Source organism: Zonotrichia leucophrys, chromosome 3 (genome assembly GCF_028769735.1).
Source record: "Zonotrichia leucophrys gambelii isolate GWCS_2022_RI chromosome 3, RI_Zleu_2.0, whole genome shotgun sequence".
Taxonomy (NCBI): Eukaryota; Metazoa; Chordata; class Aves; order Passeriformes; family Passerellidae; genus Zonotrichia; species Zonotrichia leucophrys.
The window spans coordinates 35,335,036-35,360,985 of NC_088172.1; the positions used below are offsets into that span (position 1 = coordinate 35,335,036).

The 25,950-nt window shown below is 41.0% G+C and overlaps 1 protein-coding gene across 3 annotated transcripts in view; it reads left to right on the top strand.

The window, feature by feature from the left end:
• Positions 1-25,950, top strand: part of KLHL29 (kelch like family member 29) — a 388,164-nt gene that overhangs the window by 27,186 nt on the left and 335,028 nt on the right. For 2 of the 3 annotated variants that reach the window (XM_064707787.1, XM_064707788.1), the window contains exon 3: positions 4,105-4,241. The exons of the other annotated variant lie outside the window; for it this stretch is intronic. In XM_064707787.1, coding sequence (XP_064563857.1) covers positions 4,184-4,241 — 58 coding nt within the window. In that variant the 5' untranslated portion in view covers positions 4,105-4,183. The remainder of the gene's footprint in view (positions 1-4,104; positions 4,242-25,950) is intronic. 3 annotated transcript variants of the gene reach the window in all.

Genomic DNA, 25,950 nt, shown 5'->3' on the forward strand with positions numbered 1-25,950 from the left:
ATATTCATTTTCAAAAGCATTGGATCCCAAAATCCACTTTGTCCCTTACAAAGGGACAACTCCACCATTTCTGCTGCACAGCAGTTTTGTGATCAAATCATGGATGTACAGTCCTGCATAGACCAATATCTGGAAGTAGGTTATTAAAGTGAAGAAATGTTTCTGTTGCCTAGATGCTTAGGCCCTAAGTAGAGATTTTTATTTTTTTAGAATCTGGATACCAAGGGAAGTGAACAAGGTGCACTTTTGTTCATGCAGCAGCAGCACATGCTACATCCTGTGGGTACAACTCTCTGGGGTGGCTGATGTGAGGATGCCACTGTGTGCACATCTGTCTTCAAAGCATTTTGGTAGTTTGTGGATACCTGTTGATGTATAGAGGCAAAAATAAGTACACAGTTGTGGCAGTGTGCATTGCTTGACAAGGTGAGTTTGTTTCCAAAGCAGAAGCCTCTCCATTCTGCTTATTTTTAGAGGGTGGGGGAAAACTGATTAAAGTTAGTTTGGAGGAGCAGAAGCCTTCTAGACCACTTTAAAGCTCTTCTGACTGCTGCTGGGATGGACAACTGCCACCGGTTTTCTCCTTACTACATTCTCAGTGTCATGACTCAGGCAAGCAGATACTCAATTATTAATGACTTATCTACAAAGAAAAATAATTAAAAACAAACCCAAAGCAATAGAGCACTTAATTAAGAGTTAGTGGTGGAGTTTCTGCTGTCTCTTAATGGAAAGCTTCCAAGAACAATTTACCTTCCAGAAAGAGTACCTGCATCAGCCTCATTAAAAATGCTTCCTGCATAAACCAGAAGTTGGATCTTACTTTTAGGCAGGCAAATAAACTTATTGATTAGACACTAATTGGAGTTCTGCAGAGCAGAAGGGAGCCTGCATGTATTTAAGAGACTTCAAGTAGAACCTTGCATTGGTGTTGCATTGTTGATGATCCCAAGAACAATTTGCAGGAGGCCTAAGGAAACTTTGTCACGAAGATGAGTTTTAAGACATTTTACTCCTCTATCTTTTATGGCATCTCTTGGTATCTCATTGGCTTAGAACTCCCTTGGGCATTTAAGCAATGTCATTGTTATTGTGTGTAGAACCATATATTTTTTTGTTTTTCATCCCTTTTCCATGTCTTAAACAATTTGTAGCAAAACTCCCCTGAAATAAAAGGAAAGCCTGAATGTCTGAAGTAGAATTAGGGTTTTTTGAAAATGCAAGTTAACAGTACCTACTCATAAGATGCAAATCCCCTGTGGAAGAGCTGTGTATGCAGCATGTGCAAATTAGTCAGTTTATTTCTCCAAGAGGATGCATCCTGCCTTCTGCCCTGTTTTCCTGGAATTCTCTCCCCCAGCAGGACTTTAAAGCTATTGCAGTTTGGAAAACTCAAGCTTATTCATTACTGCAGTAAGACCTGCTTGAATGTAAAGCTGTCTGGGTCTTAGGAATTCAGCCATCACTGTTCCTGGGGCAAAAAGAATATAGTTAAATAAAATCAACTCATTTTATTGGAATCAAATTTCTGAAGGTGTTTATATCCTCACACTTATGTCTTATTTCTCTGTGTTGCTGTGTGCTTGCTCCTTTCACAGAGTCATAGAATGGTTTAGCTTAGAAGAGACTTCAGAATCAGAGCTTCATCCAGCCTGGCCTTGTCTTTGATGTCTTCCTCCCTATCCTGTGTTTCTGTGATTTTTTTTTTTTTTTTTTAATCTCCATGCTTGTAGTATAAGGTCTTTGTGTTTGAAGTCCTGTTCTGTTCCCCTTCCATCTCTGAATGTGTCAGTAATTCCTGAGGATGCACAAACAGAAAGCATGCTAAGCAAGTCTCTAAATGCAATTTGGTAGCTGGAAATAAAGAGCAAAACCAGCAGGATGTGACCAGCAATGGCTTTGCAAACCAAAGGGCTGAGTGTTGAGTTAAATGAAGTCACAGTCCTTTCTCTATTATTTTTTATTTTGAAATGCTGGCAGTTTCATTGCTGGAGGGTTTTATTTCCCCTTTAGTCCTCTGTATGCTGTCTTAGCTGACAGTGACTGGCTGGTGAGGTAAATGATCTCATGACATTACTGTCTGTGATGTTTTTGTTTTGCTTTTCTCCCCTCTGTGGGAGGAGAGCTTTAATTTAATTGCTTGGTAAGAAGAGTTGGTGAGTGGTCACTAGAGATCTTGCAGAGGGTTTTAACCTACAACTCGTTAGTGTGACTTGGTAAAAACCCCAACTGGGCAGGCAGCTTTTTGCAATCACTGTAGTCATCTTCTTTAATTATGTTACTATGTTCCCTATATAGAAGTAAGTAGCCAAATTTAAATTATGTTTCTCAGCTGTTAATGAATACGAAGTCACTTGATTTCTGAGTTTTCAGTTCAATTAGAGCTAATAAATAATTGAAACCTTGGTAGTGTTTGTTCTAAAACTTGTTCTGACTCAGCTGTGCTTTCTCAGAAAAAGAAAAATTCTTTAAGCTACACATTTCCTGTCATTTATGTTTGAGTTGTGTGGGTAACAGAGGCTCAACAGTGGCAGGATGCCCTTTATGTGGATGGGTAGAGAAAATAGCATTTATAAGACATTAGTCTCTCTTCCTGTTTTACATCACTGATGGACCCAAATTCAGTGGCAGAGAGAAGAATTGAAAAAGGAAGAATGAAATGACATCCCTACCTGCAAGATGACTTTGGCAGCAGTGGTGTCATGGCATACATATCCATGTTGCCATTTTGAACTCTTGTTCCTTGTGTGTATTTAGTAAAGTTTTTTTTTCTCTGAAGGCTCAGCTTACAATGGTTTTTTGGCACGTAGGAGCTCTTGGTTGGCACAGCCAACAAAGCAGTGCCTTCAGAGGTGCTTTGTCAGAGAATGTTTCCCCCAAATGAAGATACCTAGATATTTTTTTCTTTGCTTTTTACTTTAGCTAGTTCTGAAACTTAGCTATTGATCTTTCAAAAACCTGTATAGTCTAAGTTTTTGTAAACTGCCTGTGATGGGAAATCTGAACAGGACTGCTCCTGCAGGCAGCTCATCCACTAAAATGGGGCCCTACATTGAGAACAGCATGTTCTCCCTCTCGAGACAAATAAATACCTTTTGACAGGTAACTTGCTAACTGTGTATTTGTGCATTGTGTTACACATGATTCGTGACATACCTAATTACCTTGAAATAACAGATAAAGGTCCCTTTATACTGACTTGACAAAAAATGTTTTGGTTGTAATTTTTATTTATAAGAACGTGGCATTTTTTCAAAGATATTTTTAAGTAAACCTGTTTATTCTCTAAGTGCAGCTGTAAAACTGCTTTGACAGAGGATTGTTGGTTACCCTTAAAACTACAAGACAAATTTTGGTCCATTTAAGAACTTTGTGTGCATGATAGAAAACAGTCCAGCTGAAAGCATGTGGTGTAGCTGCTCCTTTTCACATGTAGGATGTTTGCCAGTGCGGGATTGTTTGGGTATTTTTTTTTCTTGTCTCTCTGATTCTGTTACTAAATGTTAGAGGAATCTTAAGGAAAATATCATCTGAATTTTTAACCTTGCTGAACAGCCAGCCTGCTCTGAAGCTCCTGATTAGTGCAGAATTTGATCACAAAGCATGATTGAGAGTAGCAGCTTGTCATTGTGTGTGATTAATGACAGCTCCACCTGCCATGGAGCTTCCTAAGTGGTAAAAGCAATCCAAACTGGAGTGTCCTCTTCACTGTGTTGCAATTTAGGTTGCAGATTTATTCTCTCATCTCCTCCCCCCTGGGCCCCCCCGAAGAGTGTGAAGCTGAAAGAAATGATCAGAAATACCTGCCAAGATTCAGGATTACAACAGGAAACTGCTGGCTGGTGAGGGGAAGTAGTGGCACAGAAAGCAGAGCGGGTGTGGTGGTGCTTTTGGTTGAGGGTCAGTGGAATGTATAAAAATGAGTGTGCTGTGCTGCTCCTGATGGAGGAACAGCTGATGCAAGAGGCTGCACAGAGTTCAGATGCACTCACCTTGCCCAGGCAGGGTGGACCACTGGCTATCCAACCTGCTTTGACTGATTTAAGTAATTTTTCAGGCTAGTTACTAAGTCTCAATAAGAATTTTTTTTTTTTTTTTTTTTAGAACATCTGCTACACAGCAGCACAGCACCTCTCCCAGTAAAGGTCCAAAACCTTCATAGCAGTGGCAGCAAAACCTATGTATGCCCTACTTGGCTTTTGAGGGCAATTCAGTTTGGTACTATACCTGGAGAAATGAAGGTACCTGAAGTACATTCCTCAGTAGTGGATGATTTCTGCATGAATGAAGTCTTGCAGATGCACCTGGTCATCCTGACTGATCTCACTAATGTTATTATGGAGCAGGGTCTTTCACGTGGCCATGGTTTGCACCGCAAGCACAGATTATAGGGACATGCCTGGGGAAAGTGTGTATTTCTCTGTAATGGGAAAAGAAATTAAACTTCTGCAAGAAACAAAGCTATCATTAGTAGTAAATAATGTGCTTCAAAATAATGTGCTTCAAAACTGTGTATCAGTGAGGGCTTGCTCCTTTGTTCTCCTGTCTCTGGTAAACACTCCACATAAATGATGCTTACAGGTTTGTAGCTGACAGATCAGGGAAAAAAAAAAAAGCACATTTAAATAAAAAGTTTTTCTGGCATTCTGCACCAGCTGCAGGAGGTTTGTCCTGGTAAAGCAGGTGGTGGTCACAGGGATGCAGAGGGCAGTGGTAATGTCTCGTGGTAGGAAGCACAGACAGGCTGCGGGAGTCTGCCCTAATTAATGCTGGAGGTCCGGAGGAGAATTTGAGAGGGGGCCTTGGATTGTGAGAATGACTCAAGCACATTCTAGCACTGATCACCTTTCTTAAAATAAAAGCTGTTTGCATTTGAGTCAGTGAGGGTGGGATTTGTCTCCCCTTACCTCAGACATCTAAGTTTAAGCTCCTTGCCCCAGGGTGCCTGCGTGGACAGGAGAAAGAAATAGATTGCCCTGACCATGTGCCTGTTGTGAAACTGTTGGTGCTGAGCTTAAGATGGGCTCAGTGTCTCTCTCTTCTGGCTGGTTTGTGCTGATGTAACTGTTCCCTATTGTTCACCTCATGAAATTCATCCAGGCCAACTGTGAGGTCCAGCGCATGGGTCGGGGCCATCGCCAGTGTCGGTGCAGACTGGGTGGTGCCACCTGGGGGTGTTGGTCAGTGAAAAACTGGACGTGACCCAGCAACATGGGCTTGCAGCCCAGAAACCCCACTGGGATGCATCAAAAGCAGCAGGGACAGCAGGTCCAGGGAGGGGATTTTGCCCTTCTGCTCTCTCTGGAGGTCTGTGTCCAGCTCTGGGATCCTGGGTACAAATCAGACATGGACTTCTTGGAGTAGCTCCAGAGGAGGGCCATGAAAATGGTCAGAGGGCTAGAAGGGTTTTCCTGTGAGGGCAGGCTGAGACACTTGGGGTTGTTCTGAGGAGATCTTATTGTGGTGTTTCAGTGTTTAAAGGATGTACAAGAAAGCTGGAGTGAGGCTTTTTTACCAAGGTCTGTAGTGGCAGGACAAGGCGTAACAACTTCAAACTGAAGGACAGCAGATTTAGATTGCATGTAAGGAAAAAAAAAAAGATTCAGACAGGGGGAGAAAAAATGGTAGTTTAGAGAAAATCACTCTTGGGTCCGTCTGTGGTTGCACTGGATGTAGGGATGCTGCTGCATTTGGTACAAATTCAGCATGAAACTTTCTCTGGCTGCCTCTGTGGTGCCGCTTGCTTCCAGCGAGCCTTCTTGGTGTTCTCGGCAGGGTAAAAGCTTGACACTTCATTTTAAACAAAAATATCAGTTTCCAGAGCTTCTGTTTTGAATGCAATATGAGAGAGTATGTATATAAATACTTCCTCTGGCTCATGCCTCTGTCTGCAGTGTGAATTAACATCAGTGTTTTGTCCTCACAAAAATGTGACCACACTATGTTGTTACGTGCCAGTATGACAACCTAATAGGATCACTGCTTCCAACTTTCCCCTCTCCTTATTGCAGGAAATGATATCAATTTCTCTAATAAGGAACCCAAATACAGCAACTTGCAAATATTTGTATTTTGGCAGGTTGGTGTCTCTACAATATATGGGCCTGTCTCTCCTAGTCCTTTGGTATCAGAAGATGATACACTAGTTATGTCCATTTCCTGTCCTTACCACAGAGTCTAAAGAGCAGTGTCTCTTTAAATGCAACACAGAACATAATGTCTGGAGAAGTACTTGATCTGATTTGCCTTAAAAATGTGTATTTGTGGGGAAGGAAATACTAGGAGATGTTTGGATGATAGGAACTTTTAGAGTGCTTTTATTTATAGGTTGACATTGCTTAGTGGATGAGCACATCAGCATATCCTTTGAGATGTTAAGGAGGTATTTCTGTTACTAGTTGAATTTGAGGCCAGGAGGGAGATGGTGGCCTGGCCCAACATCCCAGAGACCCTGGTAAAAGAGGCAGTGAGAGCTTCGAGTTCTGTTTCCTCTCAGGCTGGTTGGAAACAGGATGTACAACATCTCCAGCGTGTAGAGGAGCATGGCTTTGAGACACCATGGGTATCCTTTGGTCCTGACACAGTTCAGGTGATCCTGGCTGCTGCCCAGGCCTGGCAGCGGTAACATCTTGCCTGTGACAGTTCCATGTGCAACTTGCCACACAGTCAAGGGAATTAAAGTCAGAAGACAGCAGTTGAAGACTTACCTTATTCCCTGCAAGCTAAGAGGGTACAACTGGGAACCTGTCTTGCTACCATGTGTTGACTTGCAATGACTTGATCAAGAATCTGTATGATTGGAGAAATTAAGTCATTTATACTGTGATGCTAATAATGTTTTTGTAAGTGTTGTGAAGCTGGAGGTAGTTGTGGGATTTTATTCCTTTATGGGTATTTCAGTTTGAGCAGTTGTGCAAAACAAATTATATTTATTTGGTTGATACCAAAATGTATTCCTGTTCTGTAATTTTGATCTATCTCTTTCCTGATGCATAATTCAGTTACTGCCTTAAAGGCAGAAATAGCTTTAAGTGTACTGTTGTTTACTTCCATCAAAGCAGGATTTTACCTGCTGACCTATGAAGGACTCTTAAAGTTAGCTTTGCTATACATGAAATGCTATTCAACTTTGATAAATCTAAGCAGAGTGAATATGCATGTTGTGAAGTCCCAGTAATGTGCAGAAAATGTAGCATAAGTATATTTTAAAGTTGCAAAATAAAAAAATAAAAGCCCTTGGTAAAATTGCTTAGCTGATAACTTAGAATCCAGAGGCTTAAGTTGTTCAGAAACAAAAAACCAGTAAAAAAAAGTAACTTTAGTTTCTAGAAGCGGAAAATAAGTGTTAACATAGCTGCTGTCAGGAAAGGGACTGTAAAAAGGGGAAGTCTTGCTCAGCAGGTCTTAGCAGACCTGCTAAATTTCTAGTCTGTATTTCAGAGTTTATTTTTCTTGCTTCCTTCTCCCCCTTCCTCCTGAGGCATGCTGTGCTCCCTTTGGTTTCACAGAGCTAGCAGAGTGCTGATCCGGGGGAATGGCAGGTGCAGGAATTGGAATTACTGACACACAAGCTGTGCCTGGCGGCCGCTGCGTGATCCTGTGGGGACAGAGGGTGTGCAGGGGTGTCCCCAGGCTTGGCCAGTGCTCCCAGCATTGATGGGCAGTGAGAAAAGAGTCCAGCATGACTCAGGAGCATGCTGTGGGAGTATTGAGAGCATCTTTTTCTTGTAAACTGAGACTTGAGATATAAACCTGGAAGCACAGTCAATCTGGAATATCACATAGCCTCTTAAAGTCTTTTTTTACCTCCTCTTCTTGTCCGTGTACACTCAGATGAAGTACTGTTTTCAGTTCACTTGGAAGAGAGCTGGTTGCTTGGAGTATGGGAAGAGCACAAGAAAAAAAGCTGAAACTAGTTTCTTCTATGTGGAATGTTCCATTTTGTGAAAATTGCCTCCAACTGATAAGGCTGTGGAACAAGTTCTCTGTGAATTCAGGCCATTTTGTGCCTTAAAGGCTTCTCCCTCAAGAAGCAAAACAAAACAAAAAAAAAGGAATAAAAAGAAATCTACCCATCCAATTAAATATTGGAATTTTGAAAACTTAGACGTAGCAATTAAACACAGGCCCCTTCCTCCTTTTATTTTTTCTGCCTATTCTAAACAAGCCCAAAGCACTTTGCAAGCTACAAATGGAGGTCATACAACAACTTAGTCCCTGTGGTCATTAGCCAGAAAACTGAAATACAGATGTCTCTGGGGCAAAACCAAGTAGTTTTTAAGTAGGACACAACTTTAGGACAAGAAAAGAATGTCATCGAGCCGAGCTGAGATTCTCAAGGTAACAAAGAAGTTGAGCCCTTAGGTTGTAATTTTAAGGGTCTGCAGACAGCTTGGAGAGGGACCACAGCCTTAAATATGTATTTATTTTTGCATTTACCTGTGTCTCCAATGCCCTTTCCCGTCCCATCTCCCCCTTGATACATGAAGTTTAGTTTGTAGCATCCTATTTTAAAGTCATTGCTTGGAAATTTTGTGGTTGTTCATTTAAAATGTCGCTGGAAGGTTGAAGGACTTTCTCTTCAGCCAAAGCATAGGAAATATTTTCTTAAGTTGGAATAATTTTACTGCTGTGGTAACTGGGGAAATAAAATAATCCTGCAGAATCTGCCAAAATGGAAGCATAAACAGAGGCTTTGAAAGCCCACATTTCAAATGGAAAAAAGAGCATGTTCTCAAGCTGTGATGGTTGATAGATGTTTGCAGTATTTTGACAATAAATGCCTAAACTGTATTAAAAAACAAAGGAAAACATTGGAGTTTTTTAATAACTAGTATTTTTTTAAAGACACTTCTGCTAAATTCATCATCTCACTTAATTGTTTTCTTAAATTACCAATATTCATTGTAGCAATTACAAGTAGGTTTGTTTTTTAATTTTAACCTACAATAGTGGTATCCTGCAGGTTGCAGAAGAGCACCCAAATACATACGTCTGAACAGTGTTTTTGTGAACATGGGATTTTTAACAGTCTTCCTCTACTGTTTAAGGTTTTTTTAAAAAAATTATTGATGATTCCACCATCTGGGGACTCATAATTTTCAGAAATGTGAGAAGTGGTCTCTCTTCGTTCTGTGTAGTTCATTATGGGAGGTGTGGTAAAGCTTATGAAGTCAGTGCTGCCTCTATCCAAAATGAGTGGTCAGGCAGTATTCCTCAGGACTTGCTCTGTGCAGGTGCCATCTGCTTGTATTTCTACCTTAGGGTGTGGTTTGGTAAGCAGCCAGACCTTGTTTTTGGGAGTTGTGGTGGAACATGGGGCCAGAGTAATGAGATAAGTCATACTGAACTTTTCTTACAGAATTAAAGTAACATCTACTGCTCTTCCTACAGCTGTGTGATGTTATTTCAACACATGAAAGCCCTAAGCATTCTGCCTGTGGGAGGGAATAATGGTGTTAAAAGGGAGTGAGTGCATGGGCTTCCTCCATAACCTACCTCCAGATGTGGTGGTGACCATAAATCTCTGGATGTGGCTGGTTCTGATGTTAAACAGGACTCTGCATTTTAATGGGATGAGCATAGAGCTGAGACATTAGGTCATGAGTCTTAATCCTCCACTGCCTATGATAATTCATTAACTTTTCTGTCTGTCTGCCTTTGAAGCTGTGAAATGGGCAAGTTCATAATCCCTTCCAGAGGAAACTCTGGGAAGGGTTCCATGGCAGAGCAACCCAAGGGAAGCACTCGTTCCAAGGATGCTGCAGCAAGGTCCTTGGAAAAAGAGAGAAAAGGAGCAAGATCTACAGGATGTTCACTGTCCCACAGAAAAGTGTGGATGTTGTGGATGGAGAAATATCCTGGGGGTGGCCTTTCCCAGCAAGGGCTCAAGGGAAGCTGTGGGTTTCTCTGGAGCCCTTTTCTCCAGTCTTTCCACACAGTGTCCTTTGCTTGCTCTTTTATTAACATGGATTTTAGACCTTCCCTCATCCTCCCTGCTATGTCATTTTTTCCTCCCATTTTTTCTTTGCCTTAGAAACATCAAGACAAAATTAAACAGGATTTGAAAAATGACATCACTCACATAAACCTTGTTGCCTTTTTTTTTCTGTAGGGTCTGCCTCTTTTTCTGCACCTGCTGCCATCTCTGCTATTTTGATGGGCTTGACAGAGCAGGCAGTGCCAGTTGTGCATTGCAGATAAAGCTATGACAGTGGTTTGTCCCAAATGATTTTAACATGAGAATAGTAAGTGCAGTGTGCTAACCTTACTAAAATCTAAATACCCATAAAAGAGCAAGAGGCAGTTCCTCTCAGGTGATGTTTGCCTCTTCTCAATTCAACTTCTCCTACTCATCTGCAAGGTCACTGCGGAGGTCCTGCAAATCCTGTGTTTAATTTGATAATTTAACTTTGTCCAGATGCTTGTTGTTTAGGTTTCTTGTTGCTGAGGCTGTTGAGAGTGATCCTGCTGGGTCTGTGAACACCCCATCTGTCTGACATGAAGTCTTAGTGGAAACGTAGGTAGTAAATGTACAGTAAGCCTGGCTGGTTGCTGGGTATGTTTCTTTTCTCTAGGATTGGGTTTTATGCATAAGGATATTGCAGCAAAATCACTGGAGTTCTTAAGGGCTACTGGTATTTGACTTCATTGTTTTAGATGACCATTGTTTTAAGAGTGGTAACCTTTTACTGATCTTTCTGATTCAGATAATGCTAATGTAATATATATTTCTATTTTGATATATGTAGTGGGGAGAGAGCTACTTCTCACCAGAAGTGCAAGCTGAAATGAATGCATTGCACTGAAGAGAATTATGTGTTTTTAATTGTAGTTTGTGGGTTTTTTGGGGTTTTTTTAAGAGATTTTGACATAATTCTTTCAAAGACAGGCTCTCTGTAATTTAATGTCTGGACTTTTCTTCCTTTTAGAAATGTGAAAATTGTTCTTTCCTCCAGCTGTTTTCAGTGAGCCAGTTCCTAGAATTTTATAGAGAAAGGATAATATTTAGGTCATAGGAAGAATGCTGTTGGAAGTTGCCTTCAAATGTACTGTAAATATCACAGCAACAGTTATGAAAGAAGGAAAATTGTAGCTTCTCACAGTATAAAAAATCAAGTAGCTCTGTTAAGCTATTAATTAAAACTCTGAAATGCAGTGTAGTGCCACATTAGACTCCGTGAATGAACCAATAAGATTTTCTATAAAAGAGGAGAAGTAACCATCCAAGAAAAGTAAAAGTGGGAAGACTAAGGCTGGAGTATTTTTTAATTTAAGTAGAATAAACTAGAAGGGAAAAATGATAGTTCTGTTGTCCACCAGAAAAGGCCCTGTAGCTTTTCAGCCAAGTCTTTGGGACTGAAAAGCTGCAGATGCCATCCAGGCATACCCACATCACAATGCTGACAGATTTGCAAGGATAAATAAAAATTGAAGACTTGTGGATAATTTTTTTTCCTGTAGCTGAAAAGAGGTTTTTTTTAAAGCCTGGGAATGGCTTAACAGAAATTGTTAAAAATTAAAAAGTTTGGGGGTTTTGTAATTGTTTATACCAAAGTTGTGAAGTATCAAAAAAGAATGTTAGAAACTGGCCTAGATAAGCATTCAGCTGAGTACAGAAAGTCCCTCAGTGGCAGCTGGTCAAATGAAGAAGTTAATCTCCCTGCTCTCACAGGCTATCAAACATTACACTTTGGCTCGTGAGTGAGTGCTCGTTAGTGACTGGGAGCTGCTGGTGTTGGTTTTCAGGGGCCTGGGGAGACATTCTCTGGGGGTTTGTGGCTCTGTCAGCTCAGGGAATCCTCAGTCAGGCCAGAAGAGGCACTGGCATGGCTGTGTTTCCTCATCTTTCCCAAACAAGGGGGTTGCTTGGGTGCTGAAATCTCTGAGGGCGCTGGTGTGGAGGTGCCCAGGTGGAATGCTGCGGCCTTGGGCCGGCTGTGCGGGGAGTGTGGGGCAGCTGTCCTGCAAGGATGGGCACGCAGGAGGCTTTCCTTGAGTTCTGCCTCAGCCCAGCCCCTGGGTGTGCTGCTGAGGAAAAGCAGGCACTTGGTAGGAATTTGGCCACCAGCCCAGCTTTCAGGCCTGTCATACAGAGAGGGAAGAGTTCTTCTGTGTCCCGCAGTTGGGCACTGTGGTTTGTCTCTGGCAGCTGTAGGGAACAGATACAAGCAAGGGAGGAGTGCTTGGGAAGTTGCTGTTTGGAAAAATGTAATGTGAGAGGTGGGAAGCAGAGGGGTTTTCCTCACCTTTGTTTTCATATAATCATCATTTCACATTAGTGTCATTGAGAGGGGTTGTTGAGACGGTATCAAGTCTGCACTCTCGCTGCTTTTTCCTTTGGAAGGGCAAAAGGAAAATGTTTGGTAGCCTGTGGCTTGTTTTCATCTTGCCTGACTTGAGGTGTGAGTGGTTCAGCACAGAGCTGCCTCAAAAACATCCACAGCTGGGAAGTGGTTTGGGTGAATAGAGTAGTTATAGCAGACTATTATCTACTTGCTCTTTGAAAAACAGTTAAATTTGCCTGTCACTTGCTCTTTAAATGAGTGCAAGAGGTATGTTGATGGATTGGTTTTGGCCTGAAATGATGTTTTGTAGAGGAGGATGGAGAGTTCTGGTTTTATATGGTGGAGTTTTTTTGGTACCTGCTAAGACTGCTCTAAAGTAAAAGTTTATGGCACTGAAAAAATGGTTGAAGCATACCCTCAGTAAAGCAGATGTGTGAGGAACTCTAAAGCAAAATCCTCCCTTCTTCCAAATAATCAAATTGGGGGAAAAAGCCAGGAAAACCCAAGATTATCTGAAAATCAAGCTGTTCTATCATAAAGTACCCAGTTGCAGCTTACCTTTCTCTTGCTACACTCCAGACATTGATGGGACTGTAAATGGCTCTCTGTTAAATGTATGCAAACCAGATTGTACAAAGCAATGATTTAAAACAACAACTGTCTTTCATCTTTGGTGAAGACAACAAATATTATAAAATCTAAATTGTCTGGAAAAAGTAGTTTATCTTTGAATCCTGACAGCATTCAACAGCTGAAATATATAAATGCACTCAATTCTAGCTTTGGAACCTAGATTTAATGAGATGCTCAGAGGAAAATCTTTGGAAGGGCTTATATAAATTGTAGAAATGGGCCACTATGTTGTCACAGATAACTACTTTTTTTCAACTTTTGATCCATTTTTATAAGCAATCATTTTATCAGACAACACTTGGGTCTGTGCTTTACCTGTCCTTTTTTGAAAATAATTTTCAACAGTAACAAATAATCACAGGCTGGAAATGGAGTCCTGTCACTGATGCCACCGAAAAACAATCGGCGAATGTGGAGCGTGAGCTGCTGGACTCTGCATGGTGCAGGATGCACCTGCCTGCACCTCAGCCCATCTTCCACTTTATTAACTGTGGTGCAGGAAGAATGGAGGGGAGAAAAAGGGAAGGGTGTGGATTAAAGCAGAAAAAAGTACTTTTTTTTTCTGTTGGTTTCTTATCCTAAAAAAATTGTGTACCCTGTATCTGAGAGGTTGCAGAGCTCACACTTCCTCACAACTGACTTTCTTCTGATGAAACAGATTTCACTGAACAATCTGCCATTCTCATTTACTACTTGGTATAGCTCAGTGATGAGAGATGATACCTGGCCTCGTTGTCTTCCATTTAGTTAGGAAACAGCCCAGGATGCTTTTCAAAAGAAACAGTCCTGCTTTAACATGAAAACAAAGTATGTTTTGACAAAGATATCCTGATAGGAATGGAAACCCGTGGAAATGCTGAGGGTTGCATTAATCTTAGGAGAAAGTTATTAAATTTGATCTGGTATCTGCTCACTAATTATAAACTGAAATTCCTGGAAGCCAAGGAATGCCCTTTTTATTTTCCCTGTTGTTGACAGCTAAAAATAAGTTATGCTAGAAGAGATGTGTTCTTAGTTTCGTTTTTGGTGTGAGTGTGAGCTGTAGATACTGAAATCTACTGCTTTTTCTTCAAAGAGTTTTGGTGTGTATCAGAAAAGCAGTGAGGAACCACAGTCAGCAAGCACTGAGTCCAGCTGTCCATTTCATCTCCAGCTCAAGTTTTCTGAAAGCCATCCTGCCCCACATGGGCAAATTAAAAGCATGGAGCAGGGAACCAGAAAAATGCCACATACCTACAGCTCAGCTCCCCTATACATATTTCTGATGTGAATCTTTTTATTGCCTTGCATTCTGGGGTATCTGAGCTTGCTTCTTTCTTATGCCACCAAGGCCAGCAGTCTTTGATGTGATCTGGTCTCAATTTGCCAAATAATATATACTTGTCAGGCACAACAGAATTTTTACCAGCCATTTCTGCATTTTTCCACACTGGCTCAGCCACCCATCTAGATATTGGTAGATGTTGTGGCCTTATCAATATGACAGATTGGAAATATTTTCATCTTTGCCTGGGATATACCAGTTATGGTGACTCTTGTTTATTCATTGACTTCACTTATTTTAATACTTGATCCTTTCCAGGGGATTTGTTTTGAAGGTATTCAGATGTCCAGCTGTAGTTTCAGATTTTCCTTTCATTGCCAGGCAGTAAGCTGGAAATAACTTTAAAGTCATCACCCTTATTCTTCCTCCAGTGATCCAATCATGCCAGCATGTGTCCTGTCTGCTGCAAGGGTTTGTTTCTTCTTGGTGATGAACTGTTTGTGCATTTGTATTCTTCCCCCTTCTTTCAAAATGTTTGACTTGAGACTGATCATTGCGTTTTGCAGCTAATTAATGTTAAAAAGTATTAAAAATTCAAATGCAAAAGTAAATTCAGTTAATACTTAATGCTTGATGGGTTGCCCTTCCCTGCATACTTCAGTCTTTACTCTGCACTGGCTGAGTCATTACTCAGAGAAGATATGCTTATGAGTAAATTGCATACTTCTAATCAGAATCACAGATGGTTTGGTGGGACCTTTAAAGGTGATCTAGTCCAGCCTTTCTGCCTTGAGCACCTCCCACTATCCCAGGTTGCTCAGAGCTCCATCCAGCTGGCCTTGAACACTTCCAGGGATGGAGCAGCCACACCTTTGCTGGGCCAGGGCAAACCTGTGCCAGGGCTTCACTCAAGATGTTATTGAGGTGCAGTAGTGGGTAATTTTTCATACATTTTGGAGTGAGGTCTGGGGTAATAGTGCCTTTCTGGTGTAAGAAGGGCATGTTGGGATGTTGGGATTTGGCACTAGTAACTGTTTTAACACCATTTCTTTTAGAGTAACCATACAGGATAAATGCAGACTGTGATCTACTTTTGTTCCATGTTACAACATGAGGGCATCATGGGGGGGTTATCCTGCCTCTTCAGTTGTAGAAAAGAGAGAGTGTTTTCCATTTGGTATGCACTTGTTAGATTTTGAGCTGGAAGACTGTAGGTTAACTCTGGATTTCTGCTTCCTTTTTCAGTGGTTAAGATGATGCTGGAGGAAATGTCTTGTTTACTGATGGAAGGAGCCTAATATCTCTTTAAGTCATCGTGGTTTGATATTTTGAGTATAATTTAATTTTCCTGTTTTTTTCTCTGTGTGCTTTTCCAGATCTGGAAGAATTTGTTTTTTTTTTTATCAGTCATCTCTTTATCCCAGAGTTTCAACATTTTCTCCAGTTGGTTTCCACTGGCAGCTTTCCCTTAAGCTGCTGTTATTGTATCTTTTATGCCATTGTCTGTGTTGCGAAATGTTAAGCAGCTTAGCCATGACTGTTTAATTTCTCTGTTAAAGCTGATGATTTTGAATAGACTTGGCTTGCTTAGCACCTCTCCAAAGTTGATGGACATCCTCCCTTGACTCTTTTGATGCAGGCTTTCACTTTCTAGGTGACAGCAGATGTCTGGGTCAAGCCCCTGAATTTAGAAGGCATTTTCTTTTAGCTTCTTTCAAAAACTACTAGTTTAGTGTAGTTAATTGTTATTTTCAGGCTGTATTTTCTGCTTTTCAATTTATTCCTCATGTCAGCTGCAGATTTCTCTGAACCTGAGCATGAGAATTTGAATATGTTTGAATATCATCTTTCCTACAGAGATATCTCTTGCCTCTGATTTCTGCGTCTCCAAAATTCATTTCCATTGTGGGAAGTGATTGGTGTACAGCCTAAAACATGTCAATTCTGAATTGTGTTGGATATGCATCTTGCAGTCCATAAAATCTTTTATTGATATTGATCTGAAATTGCTGCTGTAATCATATTTAGTCCTCCAACGTGGATTTCTCTCAGTACTTTTTATTTTGCCTTTTTAAAGTTGGGGTTTTGTTCTTGCTTTGCATGAAAGGTAATCAGATCAGATGTCAGCTGCACTACACACTTTAATATCCTGGATAAGTTGAGCTACGTTTTCATTCCAGTAGACGGGTTTTTAATCTGATCTATGGGTAGATATCTTACTAGAGGAATGAATATTCCACCAACAAGAAACCCCAGAGCAATTCTGTCAGTCTTTTGCCATCATGACTTTTAAATATTATTTTTATTTATTTATGTACTTATTTATTTCCAAGTGTGCTTATGAATTCCGTGCTGGTTGTTGTCTGGCCTCTCCCGTGTAAGCAGGTGTCGTGGCTGAGGACCAGTCACAGTTTGCTGTAAGATTCAGCAGTGCAGTCATTTTTCAGTGTGCGGAATCCTGTAATTGTTGTTTTCCTGTGAAAACATGTGAAATGCAGAAGTTTGCTGCTAATTGGCTCCCAGTCCACCAGCAGCATTTCAGCATTAGAAGCCCTAGTTAAATGTTCTTTCTGCAGTGAGGGAGAACCATTTTCCCATTTTGTTTCATCATGTCTATAATGAATTCTTATGTTTAGCTATATCTTTTAACCTACTCCTCAACATCAACATAAGCTGTGGATTTTGAGAACACACTCCTCTGTTTTCTGTTACTTTTATAGCTTTTGACCTTGCTGATTTCTAGTATCCCAGAGAACTATAATTGTAGCTAGTAGAGAACCACTCATTTTGGAAATTGCTGTTGCATTTGGAATATGTTACTGCCTCTCCTCTGTGCCTTCCCCAGCTGTGTGGTGCTCTGCTGCAAGTAAAAGGGGAGATGGGAGCACTCCAGCATCCAGTTTTGTCAGCCAGCCTTGCCTGAGAAGTCATTGAAAGGCATTTGACTAAGCCAGGCAAGGAGAAGAGGCTTGCAAAGTGCAGTAGAGATGAAAACATTACTTGACAGGTAACTATTATGAGTGGCAGAGCACAGTAGCTGTCTTCAGCTGCTTGTGAATGGCCACAGGCACAACTGACTTGTCAGAGCCTCCTTACCCAGATAATTTCTCTAAAGGCTCAATCCTTGAGATATTCCTGTAGCATGGTTTCTTGCAGAGGCAGCCTTGTTTGGCTTACTGAGTTAACCAGCCCTACTTGGGTACCTCTGTTGGCTTATCAGGTCAGCTAATTCCTGGGGGTGATTGGAAGCTCGTGGGTCTGAAACACAGAAAATGACTTGCTTTTTTCTGTGATCTTTGCTCTTCTTGACCTGCGTGGCTTGGCTTAGCCTGTGTTGGAGAAAGTTGCAGCTCTTGGTGTAGCTTGGGAGATTCCCAAGATGTTCTGTGGTCTCTTCTGGCATGTCCATCTGTAGATCCTCAGGAAGATACCACTGGCCCACGTGATTTTAAATTCTAAATTATATCTTTCTTTACTTAGAGATGGATGCTTTCCCATTCCTGATTGTGCTCAGTCTTTTCATACAAAAAGTAGGCACTTTTGAGGAGTGGCCATGATTGCATAATTTTTATACTTGTGGTGTTGTTCTTGCTGTTGGTTTTTTTGTTGTTGTTGTTGTTTTTGTTTGTTTGGTTTTTGTTTGTTTGTTTGTGTGTTTTTTTTTTTTTTTTAGATCCAGCTTTGTGTGTGTGGCAGGAAAGTACCTGTTCATGTTGCAGTTGTGAAGTTTGTCTATTAAGGAAGTCAGAAATGATACTTGACTTGCTGTCGTGTAGTAGAGGATGCTGATCTCCAGGCCAGTACCACATGTAGTGGCTGTCATTTTAAATCTGTAAATACATATAAAGCTATATGTATGTCATGTATTTGAAAAACAGAGAGTGTCTCCTGAATGTAGCAGGAGTATTATTTGAATGTCTTTTTCATCTATGTGACAGGGAATTGCAGTGGAAAAAATGTGCAGGCATGCATCTCCAGCTTTCCTTGGGATGTTGGACAGTGTTACAGATTAGTGATAACACATGTAATCACAGGTTGAGATTCTGCTGCAGGGGATAATTCTCTTGTTGTTTGTTACATTGAGTGCTTTTTCTTTCCTTATCCAGCTTTTTCATGAGTCCCTTTCTGGGGTAGACGAAGCCTAGTTCTCCTTTTATGAAATCCCAGTTGGTGCTTGCTATTAGCAACACATTAACACATTTCCACAAGCTTGCACCTGGTTAAAAAACCAAAAAAACAGCATGTGCTGCTTTGTTTCTTGGGTTTTGAGGTTCAGTTTGAATAGCTGATTCTTGCTCTGTGCTGAGGTACTCAGTACTTTGCTTCTGAAAGAAGTTGAAACATGTATTGTTGTGTTTGTTGGTTACCAAATTAAGTAATCTGGAGAAGTTTAAAATGCAGGTATCTTCTGTCTGTAAAACAGTAATGGTGGACAGTTGTCACAAATGGAAGGCAGATGAGGTGCCACTGTAGGTGTGAGGATTTTTGGTAAGAGATAAAGCTTGCTGGCTGGAGGATCCTTGTGGCTGTGATGAGTTAATTGTTTGATTAGAGGTTGGGTTACTACATCAACATGGAATATCCATGGAGCAGTTACTGAGGTCCTTCATTAGCAGCTCTTCTGCAGACAGAAAAGGACTGATAAAGCTGAATGAAACGTTCCTTAAAATCAGTGAGAAGGATGTTTTATATTTGAGAAATTTGGACTTGGTCCTATGATGCTAGAAACAATGAAGTGATTTAAAAACTTGGCCTGTGTTCTTCTTGTTCCCCACCACCCACCCCACCACTTAGTTTGGCTTATTAATTTTACTGATAGAAAGTACATTGAGTTTATATAAGATTCTTGGTAGTATCTCTATGAGCTTCTAAGATGCCAGCCAAGCAGAATTTGGGGAAACTCTAATATTACAAACTGATGTGGAGAGGGGAGAAAAAAAATTGAATGGCATTCTAGCATATGACCCCTGAAATTTGAATGTGTCATCTGGAGAAAACATAAGTCTCCACAGTTTACATATCTGAGTCTGTGCTTGGTCTTCTGATTGACAATAAGTAGCATTTCCATGTTCCAGCACTGAGTAAACATGTTTTTAGGAAACAGAATATATCTGTTCTGGCTGAGGAATATACAAGAGGAGTTGTACTATGTCAGTTGTTCAGGTTAAGTTCTTCTTTACCATCTCTTGGGGAAAGAAAGCAAACCACAACAATGTAATAAAACAGATGGAGAGCACTGTTTCTTCATATCTTTCTGTGACAGGCAACATTCTTCTAACAGAATTACCTATATTAAATTATGGATGAGCTATATTGCAAAACTAACACAAACTTCTGTATTTTCCAGCCATTCTCCCTGTGTTTGTCCCAAATGGCATTTGTCTACAGATATTCATGTCATTTCGTTGTGGAAAAGCAAAACTATACTCCCATGCAGCAAAGTCCCTGATGAAGGGATCTCAGTGAAATGAGTGGGAGCAAGTCACTCTAGATCCATTCTCTGCAGCCCTCAGGCAAATATTGCAAGAAACTTCCTGGAACTTGCTGAACTTCCCAGGGGAAATAAAAGAAAAGAAAGCTTTTCTTGGTGAATTAAGTTGCAAATATTTTATGTGAAGGTTGTCTGGGAATTCCATCTAGGCATGAGAGAGTGTCACCCTAGCTGCTGGGGAGATGATGTGTGTTCTCCCTTGGGGCAACCAGAGCCTTTGCCCAGCAGTTTGGAGATACCAGGGAAGAAAACAAGATTGGTGCTAACAAGTTCCCGAGGGGGCGTTTGCTCAGCCCTCTTGCATTGTTGTAAACCAGTCTTCTTCTGGGTGAGAAGCAGCTGAGCCAGAGGAGAAAGCAGTGGGGTCCTTGCAGGAGAGCTCTTAACACAGACATGCCCTGTTGTAATTAACTCCCTTCCCTGCCTGGTAATGTCTTGCAAGAAGTTGGGAGTGTTTCACAGGAAATAGAGCAGCTATCACAACAAATGTGGGGTTTGAGGGGTTTTGTTCCTCACCCAGTACTGGCCTCATTAAATTGGAGCCCGAGTTTTTTGAGGAGCAGCTGGGGGTATCTAGCCTGGAGAAGAGGAGGCTCAGGAGGGATGTTATTGTTCTCTACCAGATCCTGAAAGGAGGCTGGGGCCAGGTGAGGTGTTGTCTTCTCCTGGTTAACAAGCAGTAGGGCAAGAGCAATTGGCCTCAAACTGTGCCAGGGGATGTTTAGATTGATAACTAGGAAAGTTTCTTCACTGACAGAGTGGGCAAGTATTAGAACAGGCTGCCCAGGGAAGTGGTGGAATCACATCCCTGGAAGTGTTTTATAAAAAAAAGTGTAGATGTGCTTAGGTTTAGTGGTGATTCTGGCAGTAGTGGGTTAATGGTTGGACTCCACAATCTGAGGTCCTTTCCAGCCTTGGTGACTGTGAGCTGCAATTAAAGCAGCATGGGCTGAAGGCCTCACTTGTGACTTAGGTCATCCAGATGTTTGCTGTTACAGTCCTTTTTAGGCTCTGAATTCCTGAGGGTGCTTTAAATGCTGTAATTTTATTTTGGTTTGATTCTGTATAGTTGTCTCTATATTAGTAGACTAAAGAGGGCCAAGGCACAGGCTCAAGTGTACTTGTGCATTTGGATGATTTCCACATGCTCTTGGGATGGGTATTGGGTGAGGGCTTCCCCTAAATCATGCCAAGGTGTGGCCACATCTGTGGAAACAGGCTGGACAGAAATGCATCCTGGAGGAGAGTTTGGGCAACTGGAGTGGCAGCTACAGTTTACCAGAGAATTGGCACTGAGCTGCTAAATGCATCTTACTGGTGACATATATTTACTAAAGTCAAGAAGCCTTTCTGATGTTCTGTTTAGGGTTTTTCTTTTGATGCCTGGAGCTCACAAGCCTGTGTATGTACAAACAGGTGTGTGACATGAGAGGCAGAGCTGTTTCTGCCCCATGTGGGAGAGCTGTGGTGGGGAGCAGGTTTGCTTTCCTCCCTGCTGGGAGAAGTGGGAAGAGTTCTACATGCATGCTCACATTCCATACCGTGCTTTGATAGCCTGGTGGTTGTAGCTGGCTCCCGGGGCTGATTTCAGGTGGGATTTCAGGTCTCAGGCAGTGGAGAGGTTTGAAGCACAGATCTCTGTGTTTAAGGCAAATGCTTTAGCCACTGAGGCATTGAAGGGAAAGGGAACAATGCTTTCTAACTGCGTAAGGGGAAAAGGCAAAAAAGCTCCACTTTTTATTGCTCTTGGCAGAGGGGAAGGGAGAGGAAATGGAGCAAATTCCAGCAGGGAGATCACCTACCTGCAAAAAGTCAGATTTCATTATTTATTCCTCTCCATAGTATTTTCCTGGGCTTATGCTAGTCTCCTGGCCTCCCAGTATCCCATGATGTGCAAGCCCTGCCTTGGTGTGCCTCACATGGTGCCTGGCGGGGAGTGGAGCACTGCCCTGCCACAAGGCAAGCCCTGCCTCCCTGCTGCTTGCTTTCTGCAAACACTGAATCATCTTTTGTGATCTGTTTTAAGAGCTAGGAGTATTAAGTTTCATTCTCATACTGTTTTAAAGGTTGCATATAACTACAGATCAATGTGTTTTTTATTTTTTAAAAACGTGCTTTACCTGATGTTTATGTTAATTCTTCCTTAATGGTCTTGAGTTACAGTATTCTGAGCCGATTCTGTTACTCGGTCAAATCTCATTCTGGTGCTTTGGAGATACTTGTAAAAATAGTCGTGGGTTTTCACCCCCTTTTTCTAGTATAGTGTTAATTTATGAAAGAGTTCCATGAAATACAGCCTTAAGTTAATGAAATTAACTTTTCTTGATCCAAGAGATTAAATGTGGCTGTAAATTTTTAAGCAGAACCAGTTGCTGCAATTCTCCATCAAAGAAAATCTTGTGGACTTGAACGAGTAAGACCTTCAGAGAGCATTCTCCTGGGGAAGCTGATTAGTTAATACTTGAGTAATACATTTTTCTTTCCTCTCCTCCTGCATCTCCAGACCTGAAACAACAGAAACGATTCCTAGATCAAAAGACCGCTTGAGTCCCTTTTATCGGACAAATATCATAAATGGTAGGCTCTTAACTTTTCGCTTGAGTAACGGCTCAGGCTTTCACAATTCCTTTAATAAATTTAAAGTAGGTCATAATACCCACCACTGCATCCTTAAACTGGTATAAATCTTGGTTTTTAGAGTTTTAATTACAGTGGCTGCTCCCATTAGGTGGTCTTGTTTCATGGCAGGATGCTCGACAGCTCTCTTGCTCTAAGTCATTTATGTGGACTGCGGGTATGTCTGTCAAACCATAATGAGCAATGAAAGAATGAAGAATGTTAATTTAACCGATGCTGCTTTTGCTGTTAACGTAAGTACCACCAGCTGCACCTCGTAAACATTTGCTGTTTGCTTGCCGGCGCTTCGCTGTTTAGCGAGGCCTCGCGTGATTGATAGAGGCAGAATCAGACTGATGGCTGGCGTGCCGCAACTTCTCCGGAGCGCTGCTTCTCCGAGTGCCTTTTTGTTGCAAGAGACAGCTCCTAAATTTTAATTGCTTTTCAAGCTCCCAAGTGCTGCTCGTGTCAAATGCGGATAATTGTTTTATGACACAGAGGTGCTATAAATTAAGCAGAGGTCAGCGTAGATAATGCGTGCGTTACCTGCTGGAGGAGTGATGGCTGGGTGGAAGTGACATGTAGGAGATGCTCACTCCACTGTGCGGGGGTTCTCGGTGCTCACACACAGCTTCTTAAACAATGGGCCCTAATAGGAAAAGACTGGTTGCAACAATAGCAGTGCTTGAAATCACTTTATAATTAGAGAAATTACTGAATAATGCAGAACTCCGCAAACGGCTTTTTTTCCCGACCCATTAAGCATTCAGGTGAACATTCAGAATTAAGCTGCAGACCTCCATTCACCTGTCAGTTGTGGTATGCACTCAGCAAAAGCACATTTTGTTCCCCTCTGGTGGGTCATTAAGAGGGTGATGGACCCCAGGAATTTGACACAGGCCACATGTGCTCCAGTGCAGCTCACCCAGAATCATCTTGCCTTCCTGCTCTTGCTTCACTGATTAAGGTGCTCCTGTACTTCTTGGCATGAAGCTGCTTCTTACTGATATCCTGTCCAGCCTTTTCCTCTTTGCCTTGATAGTTTCTTGAAGTGTTTTTGATCTCTAGCATAGTTCCTTTCTCTCTCTGTCCTGATATACCCAGTTACTTTAGAGATGATTTACTACACATCTTTTTTTTACGCCAAATGTATGTCAGGGTGAAATGCTCTAAATCAGAATTACTGCAGTCTTTAGGATTTAAATTATTTAAGGTTAAAACAAAGAAATAGTCATAGAAGTAATTGATTTCTCTTTGTTCTGTATTGCATATAACTTATTTTCATAATATACTTCAGTTAGTAATAATTGAAATGTTACGAATTGCAACTAAATATCTTAAATTTATACCACTCTTGGCTAATTGTAGTAATATGCTTTTATCTCTGCACACTATTAGGTTTTAAAGCTTTATATTCTCAAAGTAACTAACAATGTACCTTTATTAAATTTTTAACAGATTAATCTATGGCAAGTTTTTTTTTTTTTTTTAATGCAGCCACAATCAGTGAAACTCTTTTGTTTTGAGTAGAGATAGGAGAGATGCAGAATAAAGTAGAACTGGTGGTTGTGACTCAAAGGACTGGATGGTTATGGCATCAGACCACAGGCCAGAATCTCATCCCGGCTCCTGGAATACTTCAGAGGGATGAGAACTGTAATCACCATGGATAGAAACTTGTAAAACATGCCAAAATTGTGTGTTGGATACCAGTGTCCTCCGTGGGTCAAAACCTAGCCCATAGTGTATGTGTTTCTAGGCTTTAGAGTTAAGTTTGATTTATTTCAGAGAATTACATTTATGTAAACTTCTGGTGTCTGTGCACTGAGATGCTGTAGTCAGATTTTTAAAAAATGCTTTCATGTAGTTTAGTTCTAGGGACCTAAATAGGTTATTATAAGGATTCATGCCTGTAAGGCTTTGATATTAGGCTGTGTTATCTTTCCCAGTTGGTTCCCTTTTTCAGCCTGTGACTGAGAAATTAACTTGCCTTGGTCTTATGTTCAGTGGATTGGTCCCAGTAAAGAAAACACCTTCTGTGTAACAGCTGGTTGTGTTGAAACAAACAAAATAAAAATGTACTTCTGGATGGCCGAGGCTGAAAAAAGCAGACTTCCTGAGAAAGATTACCAAAGAGAAAGACAAATATATTGCCAGTTATGAAAGTAACATACTTTACTTTTTAATACACAAACATGCTTGAGTTGACTGGATGTATAATTTCAAGTTGTGATCTTTTTGGTCATAATCTGAAGATAATTCACTGATACAGAATAACAGAATAGTTTGGGTTGGTAGGGACTTTAAAGATCATATAACACATCCAATAAAATTTTCTTTAAACCTTAATCTGTTTAAACCCTTATATTAAACCAAAGTTTTAATACTTTATTTTTTAAATTAAATCTGAAATTATTGCATTTTAATCTCATGTAACTGAGAATTATTTGTTTTAATACAACATAGTATGAATTTCATTATGCTTTCTTAAGGGATAAAAGATCATTTCACTGTCTCGTAACAATATTTCCATTTAGTGGCTAATTTATAGCCACTAAAAATAAAAGTATTTTTTGTGTAACTCAAAGGATTGCCTTAATGGCCCTGACCAAAAAAATCCATTAAAATTTCATATCAGCTCCAAAGCAGTATGTTTCCATTTACTGTACAGTTTTTCTTTTGGTTACTTTCCCCCCCCCCCCCCGCCCCAACCCTTGACTGTATTGTGAGCAAACCAAAGAAAAGACCATGTGGGCTGATTCAGTTCCTGTTTCCACTGTTCCAGTGTGTAACTTCAGCAGGAGACCAGTCCTCTCCCTCAGTGTGGATTCCTCACCCTCTTCCTATTGGCCAGCACAAGCTTTGAGTGGATTGAGGGAAGCAAATCCCAATTCCTCAGTCTGTGTTGGCTCCCAGCAGCTTTTCCAGTGCTGCTTTTAGCAGCAGCCCTGAAAGCAACTGAAGACTTGAGCTGTGGTAGGAGGTGACAGAGGTTATTGTTGGGTCCTCTTGCCACAGAACTGATTTGAAGCTCACATCTCAACACAGTTTATGGAAGTGAAGAAGGGACAAGAGACCAAGCAGGCTACGGGTGTCCTTACCACCAAGTATTTCTTTCACCTGGTTTCAGAGAGGTTGATGCTGCATTGGGAATTACAGTGGTCTGTAATCTGCTGTATTGCTAATCCCCATGTAGACACACAAGTATGTGCTGATATATATATATATATATATATATATTTTTTTTTTTTTTTTTTTTTTCTCCTCCAAGAAGGAAAACCTCGGGGCAGGAAGTCTAACTGGGTTGTGTTCACCTTGGTTTTGTAGGCTGGAGATGAGAAAATGAACAAGGAGATAGATACTCCAGCTTTCCAGCTCTTTCTCTTAAACTATGGGGAGTCTGCATAAAGAGTAGTGTGTTTGTCCATGTGGAGGCCACAAAAGGGGGATGAAATGAGTGAGACCCACAACTTCAGTGCTTCTCTAATGAGTTGATAGCAACATTTCTTCCTCTCTGGCAGTGGTCTAAATTTTGCTTGAAACAGATCTACTGTGTGAAGAACAAGAGTGCTTCAGTGAATGAAATATTCTATGTTTAAAATTGAATGGGTGGAGAAAATTAACTTCTGCTGAACAAAAAAAACCAACAATGATTTCTG